The sequence below is a fragment of the Chiloscyllium plagiosum genome, chromosome 31 (assembly GCF_004010195.1).
Source record: "Chiloscyllium plagiosum isolate BGI_BamShark_2017 chromosome 31, ASM401019v2, whole genome shotgun sequence".
Lineage (NCBI taxonomy): Eukaryota > Metazoa > Chordata > Chondrichthyes > Orectolobiformes > Hemiscylliidae > Chiloscyllium > Chiloscyllium plagiosum.
In genome coordinates this window covers 14,813,044-14,823,793 of record NC_057740.1, presented here as the reverse complement: position 1 = coordinate 14,823,793, position 10,750 = coordinate 14,813,044, and the positions used below count along the sequence as shown (strand labels likewise).

The window sequence follows — 10,750 nt, the reverse complement described above, 5'->3', positions numbered from 1 at the left end:
ACTCTGAAAAGCTCTTCTTCTGCTCCTGGATGTGTCTAAAATAGCCACTAATAGGTCCAGGCAGCAGATGGTGAGGGGTGGGTGGGGGGGTTGGAGGTTCTGTGATTCCTGATTACCTGCTGCTCTTTCAACAGGTCACGCACTTGCAGGGTCTCCTTGGAGAGGGAGCATGTGATGTCTGATGGAACATTCAAAAATGTCAGAGGCTGTTGGGCACTGGGAGGATTGGGTTGCATATTTGCCCCATCAATGACATTTTAAATTGATCTTCAGTTTTCTCTTTATCAACAGTACTGTATATGCTATCTTTAATTTGATTCAATTTTGTTTTGTTTTGTTTTTGCCAAAAGTGTATTAGGTCTGATTTAGGGTTTTGTGGCACAGTTGGGCCTGCATTCTCAAGTGCTACTTGTCCCAACAAGTCCAAATCAGTTAATTAAAAAAAAACAGTGTAAACATTAAAAAGAATCAGCCCAAAGTCAGAGGCTTTTATGGTGGATGGTTGGTTGAACTAAAACTCAAATTTTAAAATGGAGACTGGACTTTGTCTAAAAGCATTTAACGTCTCTTCCACACGTGATTCCAGAACCATAGTAATATGGTTGACACATAACTGCTCTCTAAAATGGCCTAGGCAATTCGGGTTCTGTAACAAATGTTGGACTTATCATTGATGTCCTGTCCCATGAAAGATTTAAATATTCCCAGGACAGCTGCCCTCCCTACTACCTAAGCAAAATTGTAGTTTTTCATGTAAGTTTACATGATACAACTAATCTGTCCTTAGCATATGTCTACGTATACTTTACAGAAGTAATCACTTGATAACAGTTAGGAGTGAAGAATGCAGAATATGGAGACCAATTATAACACTAACTGCTCTCCCCTGTCTGTTACTGTCTTAACAGCATAAAATGAAAACTGAATATTCCTAGTGGTATATTTACCAACAACCATTTGTAAAATCAGTCGGAACAGCACTGGTTACAGAGAAAGGAGGAAATATTTTCAGACTGATTGGCACCATTGTGTTCCTAGCGGTGTGTATAGAAACCATTGTTTACAGTTACATCCCTATAATTTCCGTGCTAGTCCCAAAATTATTCTTTGCCTTGTTACTATAGGTTTGAGATTCATCTCTCCTTGCCCGATGGCCCCTATCCCCAATCCAGTGGCTGCTCTCCTTAACACAGTGATCCCTTTTTCCTACCCAGTGACTCCCCTCACCCCACCTCAGTGATTCCCCTCTCCCCACCCCAAAAACTCCCCTCTCCCCACCTCAGTGTCTCCCCTCTCCCCACCTCAGTGACCTCTCCTGCACCCTAGTGACCCCACTCCCTCTCCCCACTTTTGTGACACCCCCCCTCCTTGCCCGCAGCTGGAAAGCGCCTGTACAGGACCCGGTTTGCCTGCAGTGCCTCCCACAGTCAATCAGCCTGTGGGGGAGGCACTCTGTGTGGACTGCCATCCAGAAGGGGAGCGGATCGCAGCGGGGACCGGCCTCGAACAGGAGACGGCGCCTTCAGGAGACCAATGATGGAATGTATAAAGAGTGAATGTTTGGTGCCCAGTTTTGTCGGGTGGCACTGACGAGCACTTTGTGGTTCCAGCCCCCCCCGGGGGAGGTGGGGGAGGGGGAGAGCATGGACCCCCGCCTCCGGGCAGTCAGGGCGAGCAGACCGAGTCAGATGCAGGGACCAGCCGCTCAGCAGCTCGACATCAGCGCGCTGCTGGGTCGCTGCCTCCGCCACGGGGCCAAGGAGTCGCTTCCCGGGGCAGGGGGCACTCGGGGCGGCTGGAGAGCCAGGGTGCTCCCTACCCCCGGGGGGTCACACAGCCGGCCCCAGGGGCACGGCCAAGCTGCTGCTGACCTGCCAACCCCCTCCGGGCGGCCGGGCCCCGGGCCAGTGCGAAGGATCACGGTGGATCTCCGCGCCGCCTTAGCCCGAGTGCATGAGCCGCCTGAGGAGATCGGGGATCCCCCCGGTGAGGGAGATTCCCCGCCCCCTGGGGGTCCCACACCCCCGGGGGCAGACCCCTCACCCCCAGACCCTCGAACCCCTGAGGTAGATCCCTCTGGGTTAGATCCTTCTCATAGAGACGCCTCTCGGGTAGATCCCTTTCAGGGAAATCCCTCCCTGTTAGATCCCTCTCGGGTAGATCCCTCTCGGTTAGATCCCTCTTGGGTAGATCTCTCTCAGGTAGATCCCTCTCAGGGAGATCCCTCTCGGAGAAATCCCTCTCGGGTAGATCCCTCTCGGGTAGATCCCTCTCGGAGAAATCCCTGTTGGGTAGATCCTTCTCGGAGAAATCCCTCTCGGGTAGATCCCTCTCGGAGAAATCCCTGTTGGGTAGATCCCTCTCGGGTAGATCCCTCTCATGGAGATCCTTCTTGGGTAGATCACTCTCAGGTAGATCCCTCTCAGGGAGATCCCTCACCCAGATCCACTATGACCCAGAATAAAACCAAGCGACAGAGACAGGCAGTGCCCAGGGGATCCCCCCAGAGCTGTGCCAAGAGAGAGGGACTGTGGAAAATGAAGATGTCTCTGCCAGCCTTGGTGAATCCCCCTCCCCTGCCGGGGAGTCCACACGGCGCCGGTGCCATCGCTGACCATCGCGACCCCCCGGTGGGGACATCCTTCGTCTCGTTGCCAAAGCTCCTCCGGACAGGCAGCAGTTGGAGCTCACAGAAAGAGGTGAGGAAAGTGTGGCCTTAGCTTCTCCTTATTCTGGTAAAACAGCCTGGCCCCTCCGCACCCACTGCCTCTCCCGGCACCAATGAAGGGAAACTTCTTTCTCCCACCTTGGTAGCAGTGTAGACATCCCAACCCAGGAGTATCAATTCCAGTCCCTAGTTGATGTTCAGGCAGACATGTATGTGCCCTTTGCAACATGAGGTCCCACTGTTATACCCCTATCACAGGGCTTATTAATGATGCTCACTGAGATACAGAGTGCAATACAGAGCAGGTCAGTGAGGACACATGACATTAAGAACTTACATTTATACAGCACCTTTCACAACCTCACTCTCCTGCCAGTGCCTTTCACCACTGCATTTCTCCTGAAAGACTGTTGCACATCAATCATGTGACAATGAGCAAAAAAATCTGTTTTAATAATGTTAGGGTAAATATTTGGCATAAGTATTGTTTGGGACACCCCGATCTCTGAAATAATACCATGAGATCTTTTCTGTGCACCAGTGTGGTTTTCTGTTTGATGTCTGTTTGGCAACACCTCCAAAAGAAGCCTATCTCCCCCACCTCCAACCTGTCCTTGGACTACCAGTTTATGGAATGAGATTTGAACTCAGTTTCCTGGCCTGAATTTGAAGTGCCATCAGGAATGGGATTAGAGGTGGGCTAGACCAGAAAGTACCAGCACTAGCCCGGTTTCCTGATGGGATTCCCATCATGTCTGCAGAGGTCAATCAGTCTCACTACATTACCTACCCCACATATGTCAGCATTACCACTTCCAGCCAAATTCCAGATTCCTGCAACCACAGGGGTGCAAAGTAGATGCTTAGTGGCAAGCCAGAGGTGCTGGCAGTGTAGGCAGGGCTGGAGGCCTTAACCTGTTGGTGTATCAGTGTAGCGCATCACTCAGAGAGTATTTGCCAACTCTGCCTCTTCTCCAAACCTCTTTGAACAATGGGGGCCTGGGTGCTCAAAGTACAATTGAAAGGAAGTTTTAAAAGTGTTAGTGAGAACACTCCTCTGCTTGACATACCTGCCACTGTAGCCTTTTCCTCTCAAATTGGAAGGTGGCTGATTGACCCTCCAACTTTGAGAACTCATTATGAATTAGACAGGGAGAACCTATCTCCACGCCAAATAAGAGAGTGCCTCCATGGGAAACAGTTCTAACTCCTGTTTTCGCTTACCTCAGAGGGAACATCCAGTCCTCCCAGAGATGTGAGTGTTACCAATAGGTTTCTACCTACTGTAGGATGTAGGAGACAAGTATGCTATTCGGCCCATCAAGTCTACTCTATGATTCAGTTAGTGCATGGCTAATTTACTCCACTTTGTTGAAACTTTATTGCTGGAACAGCACAGCAGGTCAGGCAGCATCCAGGGAACAGGAGATTCGACGTTTCGGGCACAGGCCCTTCTTCAGGAATGAAGAAGGGCCTGTGCCCGAAACGTCGGATCTCCTGTTCCCTGGATGCTGCCTGACCTGCTGTGCTGTTCCAGCAATAAAGTTTCAACTTTGATCTCCAGCATCTGCAGACCTCACTTTCTCCTCTAATTTACTCCACTTTCCAGCATTATCCCCATAATATTTGATTCCTTTACAGAATAAAAATCTTTCTATCTCAGCCTCAAACATTATTAATGATGCAGCCTTGATAGCTCTCAGCTGTAAAGAATTCTGTAAAGATTGACTGCCCTCAGAGAAAAATATCCTCTTCGTCTCTGACTTAAATGGGTGACCCCTTTACTCTGAGGTTATGCCCCTTTCAATGGGGCACATATGCCTCAACTATTCCCTACTTGTTACTAATATGTGATCCTATTGTGGAGAAGTTGGCAGGCTTCTCTTTCATATGAAGAGTAAAAGTCAAATTCCATCATATCTTCATATGTACTCCCAACCAATTTTGCCATCTCATCTAACCCAGCAAACACTGAGCCAGTTATACCATGGGCCATGGATACACATTGTGGATTCAAATCACTTGACCGTAATCTTCCAAATTTTCCATCCATCTCTGTGAGGACTGACTCCCTGGATTGTACTTTAACCTAGTTACAGGGTTGCAATTTACTTTTAGTCACTTGGCTGGCGGATGGACCCCTCACACTCACTTCACGTTATTTGGAAATTAACTTTGTGTAAAAATGTAGATTATCATCACTGACACATCTAAACTTTCAGATCAGATCGCCAGACCCGCAAACGAAGGGAATGGATCCAAGTTTCATCAAGTCTGTTGAGGAATCTGCCATCCCATTTCATCAGCTACTACATCAAATGAGGAAAAGAACATCCAGAGTGAACCATGTGCTGATTACTGAGGTACTGAAGAGTCTGAGGGAGGACCTGTGGTCAGTGCCCGAACAACCAGAACACAGCCACCTGAATTAGTAAGTGTCATGGCTCTGTTCTCTCCAGTGGCTCCGTGATTAAGTGCAGTTACTGAAGCAGCACTGAGAAATTCACCAAGTCTGCTGATGCTATTTGCTGCATTTAGCTGATTTGTGAGGTAAGGTGGTTGTTGAACTACAACTGGCCTCAGAAAGGGCAAAAACTTGCTCACAGTCACTGTTTGGTGATGCCTTTCTGGAGAGTAGAGGCTTGAAGAGAATGACCTTAAATGTGGTGATCCCATAATCAATAGTCTGCAGGCCTCACAATGCAAGCTTGCATAGAGAATGATCTCCTGGGAAGGTGACCAAGATGAGTAGCACTTTCGGAGCCAAAATCCATCATTCACTCACAGAGTACAGATACAGTTGGGTGAGTGGATGGTGAGGGGGAGCAGGAAGCACAGATGACATCTCTCATTTCTAACCCACTGATTAACTATGGCAGTCAATATCTTCTGATTATTTTTACAATGTATCAGTCTCTAGTCCCGCTCCCTCTGCAGCCTTTAGGAGCACAGGACCCCACCATACCCTAAAATCATGAGCTTATTTCTTTTTAACCAAATGCTCAGGATTTGGACACTGCTGGCTCAATCCTCACAGGAAAGAGCATGATCCGCGTTTAGTTTGGGTCTCTGGAATGCAAGTTTAGTGACATTACCAGTACACGATCCTGTTAACAGCTCGGTGTTCTACTAACTGAGCTACCTGGGCTCATGGAGGCAGTTTATGTTTAGAGTAGTGCTGCCAATTAAGCAGTGGTTGGCAAAATTACATTTGTAATTGGCTCTGAGGAAGGGTCACTGGGCTCGAAGCATTAACTCTGATTTCTCTCCACAGGTGCTCCCAGACCTGCTGAACTTTTCCAGCAATTTCTGTTTTTGTTTATAGTTGGCCCCTAATCTGAGCACCAAAGCTTTTAAAAGACTTCCTACTGATTGTTATGTGTTTAATTGATTATCATATTTCTACTCCCCCGCCCCCCCCCACCTTCCCCGCCAGTTTTCATGCTCAACACTTCAGAAGAGATGCTCCGTTCCAACAAAGGGCAGAGAACAGAGCTGAAGTCAAGACAAAATGCACATGGCAGGCATCTGACCAGTTCGGAAATAAGTTGCCTGTCAGGATCAGTTTGTTCACAAACAGGTCTCTATAGCACCTTCAGGCTGTGGGTGATGGTCAGATGGTGGAAGAGAAATCCCCGATTATAAATACTCAGCGCTCATGTTGAAACTGTATACCTAGGCTCCCTCTGGTGGAGCAATGGGTCCTTTCACCATCCACTATGGAACTGAACTTGATGTGAGCTTGAGTACCTGTGTGACACCCAGGCAGCTTTTCACTGCACAAGATGCCAGGGAACCCTAGTGCATTTGAAGTCACTGGGCATTATGGCAAAAAATCTGCTCTGACTGGACTCACACCTAGCAGAAAAGAAGATGGTTCTGCTTGTTGAATACCAATCAGCTCAGCCCCAGAACATTGTTGCAGGAGTTCCTCAGGATGGTATTTTATCATCAGCAACTTCATTAATAAATTTCTCTCCAACCTGGAGATGTAAGTGTGAAAAGTCACTGATGATTGTGCAGTGTGCAGTTCTATTCATAACTCAAATGTTGAAGTAGTGTGTGCCTGCTTACAGCCAAACCTGTACAACATATTGACTTAGTCTGAAAAACGACAAGTGAAATCTGCATTACACAAGCATCACGCAATGACCATCTGCAGCAAGAGAGTACAATGGCTTCCCCTCAACAGCCAACAACATTACCATTGTCAGACCCCCCCCACCACCAACATTCGTAAGCGGAAACCACCTGGACTAGCCATCCATGCACTGTGGCTACAAGGATTCCTCAGAGGCTGGGAATGTGTGTTTTCCAAAAAGAAGTGTAGAGGTCAGCGAACCATTTGGGCTTTTAATAAACTTGTAATTCGATGCTTAAAATCATCTTGGTTATTTTTCTGCATTCTCTAGCTACTTTGCAATGTACTCTTCAATGTAAACAGGACAATGCCTACAGCCTCACCCATCTCCCACTTCCCTCTTCCAGTTCTCCATTTCTCCTGAGCTGTTGCCTAGAAGTACTTACACAACAAATACAACCATCTGGTCTCATCCATTTTAATTCCAGAACCTTCCATCCCTGTGCTTATCTGGAACAATTCTTTGTCATGGGAGAACGTTTTCCCTCAGGCTTGGGAACGGTGATGTTCATTCCAGTAATCTCTCTGCTCTAGTATCACAGCTCCTGTTGGATGACAAATTTCCAGATATACCCGAGATAGAGCAGCTGGGAGCAAGTAAGCCAGAAAATGACAGAATTCAAATCTGACAGTTTACAAGAAATACTGCATTTGAATCTGGAGACCTGTGTAAATCAGAGCTGGTGCAGCTTAATCTGCTTGAAAGCAGGTGCTGTTTGCTGTTCTGTATTTTAATATTCCTGTTAATAATCTTCATTCTGAAGTGTATTTAGCTTAAAGGTTCTTAGCAAAGTAAAACAAATGTAATCTTGATTACTTTAGACTAGATTACAACATAACGATTTATAATTGTGTTATCACACTTACTTCACAGTGTTGGCACAGGATAATCAGACACAATCTGGGTTTTGTTTGATCTTCTCCCTTACTATTCTGCTTAGGAGGAGCTACATCAGCACAAAACACAGGTCAAATCTGAGAGTGCCTTTGCACAGGAGACCAATTAAAATGTAAATCCTTCTGTGGGAAGTTATAATCAACAACCAGGATTTGGTTGAACTTTGAATCCAAGATAATAGCCTGTGGAAATCCTGTTAAAATCTATCAGACTTTGTTCAGCATTGGTGGCTCAGTGGTTAGCACTGCTGCCTCACAGCATCAGTGTCCCAGGTTCAATTCCAGTCTTGGGCGACTGTCTGTGTGGAGTTCACACATTCTCTCCATGTCTGTGTGGGTTTCCTCCCACAGTCTAAAGGTGCGCAGGTCAAGTGAATTGGCCTTGCTAAATTGCCTATAGTGTGAGGTGTATTAGTGAGATGGAAATAGGACTGGGTGAGTTACTCTTCAGAGGGTCAGTGTGGACTTGTTGGGCTGAAGGGCCTGTTTTCACACTGTAGGGAATCTAATCTAATCAGTAAAAGTATCAATTAGTCAGCCATCCACAGATGTTAGAATATTTAGCATCATCTAGTGTTGAAGCAGAAAGTACAGGCTAAGTAAACCAGTCACTAAATAGTCAAATTTTAAAGTAAGAGCCCCATCTGCTCTCTCCACTGTTCTTCAAAGATCTTATGGTACTATTCAAAGAGCAAAGAGCTAAAACTGCTCGCAGTGCTTCCACTGTGATTTCACCAGCACCTTGTACCACTGCAGTAATACTTCGCTACTGTTATACTCCACCCCTCCTGAAATAAGGGTCAACATTCCATTAGCCTTCTTGATCATCTGTTGCACCTGAGTGCTAGCTTTGTGTTGTATAACACCTTTCACAGGAGAAAGTGAGGACTGCAGATGCTGGAGATCAGAGCTGAAAATGTGTTGCTGGAAAAGCGCAGCAGGTCAGGCAACATCCAAGGAACAGGAGAATCGACGTTTCGGGCATAAGCCCTTCTTCAGGAAGGTTCCTGAAGAAGGGCTTATGCCCGAAACGTCGATTCTCCTGTTCCTTGGATGCTGCCTGACCTGCTGCGCTTTTCCAGCAACACATTTTCAGCTAACACCTATCACAACCTGAAGACATCTCAAAATGCTTCACAGACAATGAAGTCATTCCTAACTGCAGTAAACATGATTTCTTCTGGTCTGCTAACCAACATTGCTCCCTCAACTATTACTTAAAATAGAGATTGTCTGGATGTTGTCACAATGCTGCTTGAGGGGTCTTGCAGGAAGCATATTGACTGAAATGTTTACTGCAGTTAGGAATGACTTCATTGTCAGTGAAGCATTTTGAGGTGTCATGAGGTTGTGAAAGGTATTATATAACACAAAGCTAGCACACAGGTGCAGCAGGTAATCAGGAAGGGGCTAATGGAATGTTGACCCTTATTTCAGGAGGGTTGGAATATAACAGGAAGGAAATTTTACTGCAGTGGTACAAGGTGCTGATGAAGTCACATCGGGAGTACTGTGAGCAGTTTTGGCCCTCTTATTATTTATTGGAAGCCATTCAGAGAAGATTTACTAGGACAATCCTCAATATGAAGGGATTGTCTTATGAGTGAAGGCTAAACTGTTGTGATTCTATTCACTGGAGTTTATAAGAATGAGAGGTGACCTCATTGAAACATATAAGATTCTTAAGGGGCTTGACATAGTAAATGCTGAGAGGACATTTCCCCTCAGGGGAGAGTCTAGACCAGAGGACAGGGTCTCAGAATGAAGGGGCACCAATTTAAGAGTGGGATGAGGGAAATTTCTTCTCTCAGTGTTAAGTGTCTTTGGAACATCTTGACACAGAGAGAAGTGGGGCCAGGATTCTTGAGTACATTTAATGCTGAGATAGATCAGTAGAGGAATTAAGGGTTACATGGGAAAAACAGGAATGTAGATGTGGGGAACATCAGGCCAGCTGTGAACCTATTGAATGGCTGAGCAGACTTGAGAGGCCAAATGGCCTACTCCTGTTTCTATTTCTTATGGTCTTAATTGAGGTATTTCTTAATTTATTTCATCTACTTCAGAGATAACTCTGAAAACCTGGACACTGATCCAAAAGCATTCTTTCCTTCTCTTCTCCCACCTTGGCCAGACTCCAATCCCAACCTTCTATCATATTTCAACACTACATTTAAACTCCTTTGACATCTTTAGCGTACATCCCAAATTGCAATATCCTTCCCACCTCCTGCTGATTGCAATTTCTACAAATCAGGAATTTGTGCAGTTCCGCTGAAGTTCAGACTGACATGGAAATTTCCACTAGTAGGTCTAGAAATTAAAATAAATTGTAAACCTTGTGCATGGAGTGAATGGTTTAGTTATCATTTTACTATATTCTCAGGGGTAGACAGATGCTCAATATAATTGTGTTTGCTACAACAGGCAGATAACTTCACATTGGCACACCATACAATTCAGGCTAAAGTTACAAATAAAACTTATTGGAAGATGTAAATTTGCACAGAAATTCAGAATTTGTGAATGGAATGAGCTGTGAGAGGAAGCTCGTCAGGTCCACACCCCCCACCAACCCAACCTCCACTCGCGGCACCTTCCCCTGCAACCGCAAGAAATGCAAAACTTGCGCCCACACCTCCCCCCTTACTTCCCTCCAAGGCCCCAAGGGACACATCCATATCCGCCCAGTGCAAGGGTAGAGAGATCAAGGCCAACGCGGGGGGCGAGAAACTGAGCCCAGTGCAATGGATAGAGAGAGATCGAGCCCAGCACGGAGAGAGAGAGATTGAGACAAGTGCAAGGGTAGAGAGAGATCGAGCCCGGTGTGGGGGTAGAGAGAATTTGAGCCCAGTGTGGGGGGAGAGAGAAATCGAGCCCAGCACGGGGGGAGATATTGAGCACAGTGCGAGGGGAGAGAGATCGAGCCCAGTGCAAGGGCTGAGAGGTCGAGCCTAGTGCAAGGGGAGACAGATTAAGGCCAGTGCAATGGGAGAGAGATCGGGCCAAGTGCAAGGGGAGAGAGATCGAGCCCAGTGCAAGGG

The 10,750-nt window shown here is 46.5% G+C and overlaps 1 protein-coding gene across 3 annotated transcripts; it reads left to right on the top strand.

The window, feature by feature from the left end:
* Positions 1 to 1,368: 1,368 nt before the first annotated feature.
* On the top strand, positions 1,369 to 7,510 carry LOC122565088 (basic proline-rich protein-like). Of its 3 annotated transcripts, XM_043720720.1 has the most exons (4): positions 1,370 to 2,250; positions 2,311 to 2,699; positions 4,891 to 5,099; positions 6,105 to 7,510. In XM_043720720.1, exons 1-4 carry the CDS (start codon positions 1,557 to 1,559, stop codon positions 6,256 to 6,258), a joined length of 1,446 nt encoding a protein of 481 aa, XP_043576655.1. In that variant the 5' UTR covers positions 1,370 to 1,556; the 3' UTR covers positions 6,259 to 7,510. The 3 variants fall into 3 exon arrangements, with proteins under 3 accessions (XP_043576656.1, XP_043576655.1, XP_043576654.1); XM_043720721.1 differs by lacking the exon at positions 6,105 to 7,510 and adding an exon at positions 5,943 to 6,098 and having other exon boundaries at positions 1,369 to 2,699; XM_043720719.1 differs by having other exon boundaries at positions 1,370 to 2,699.
* The last annotated feature ends 3,240 nt before the right edge of the window (positions 7,511 to 10,750 follow it).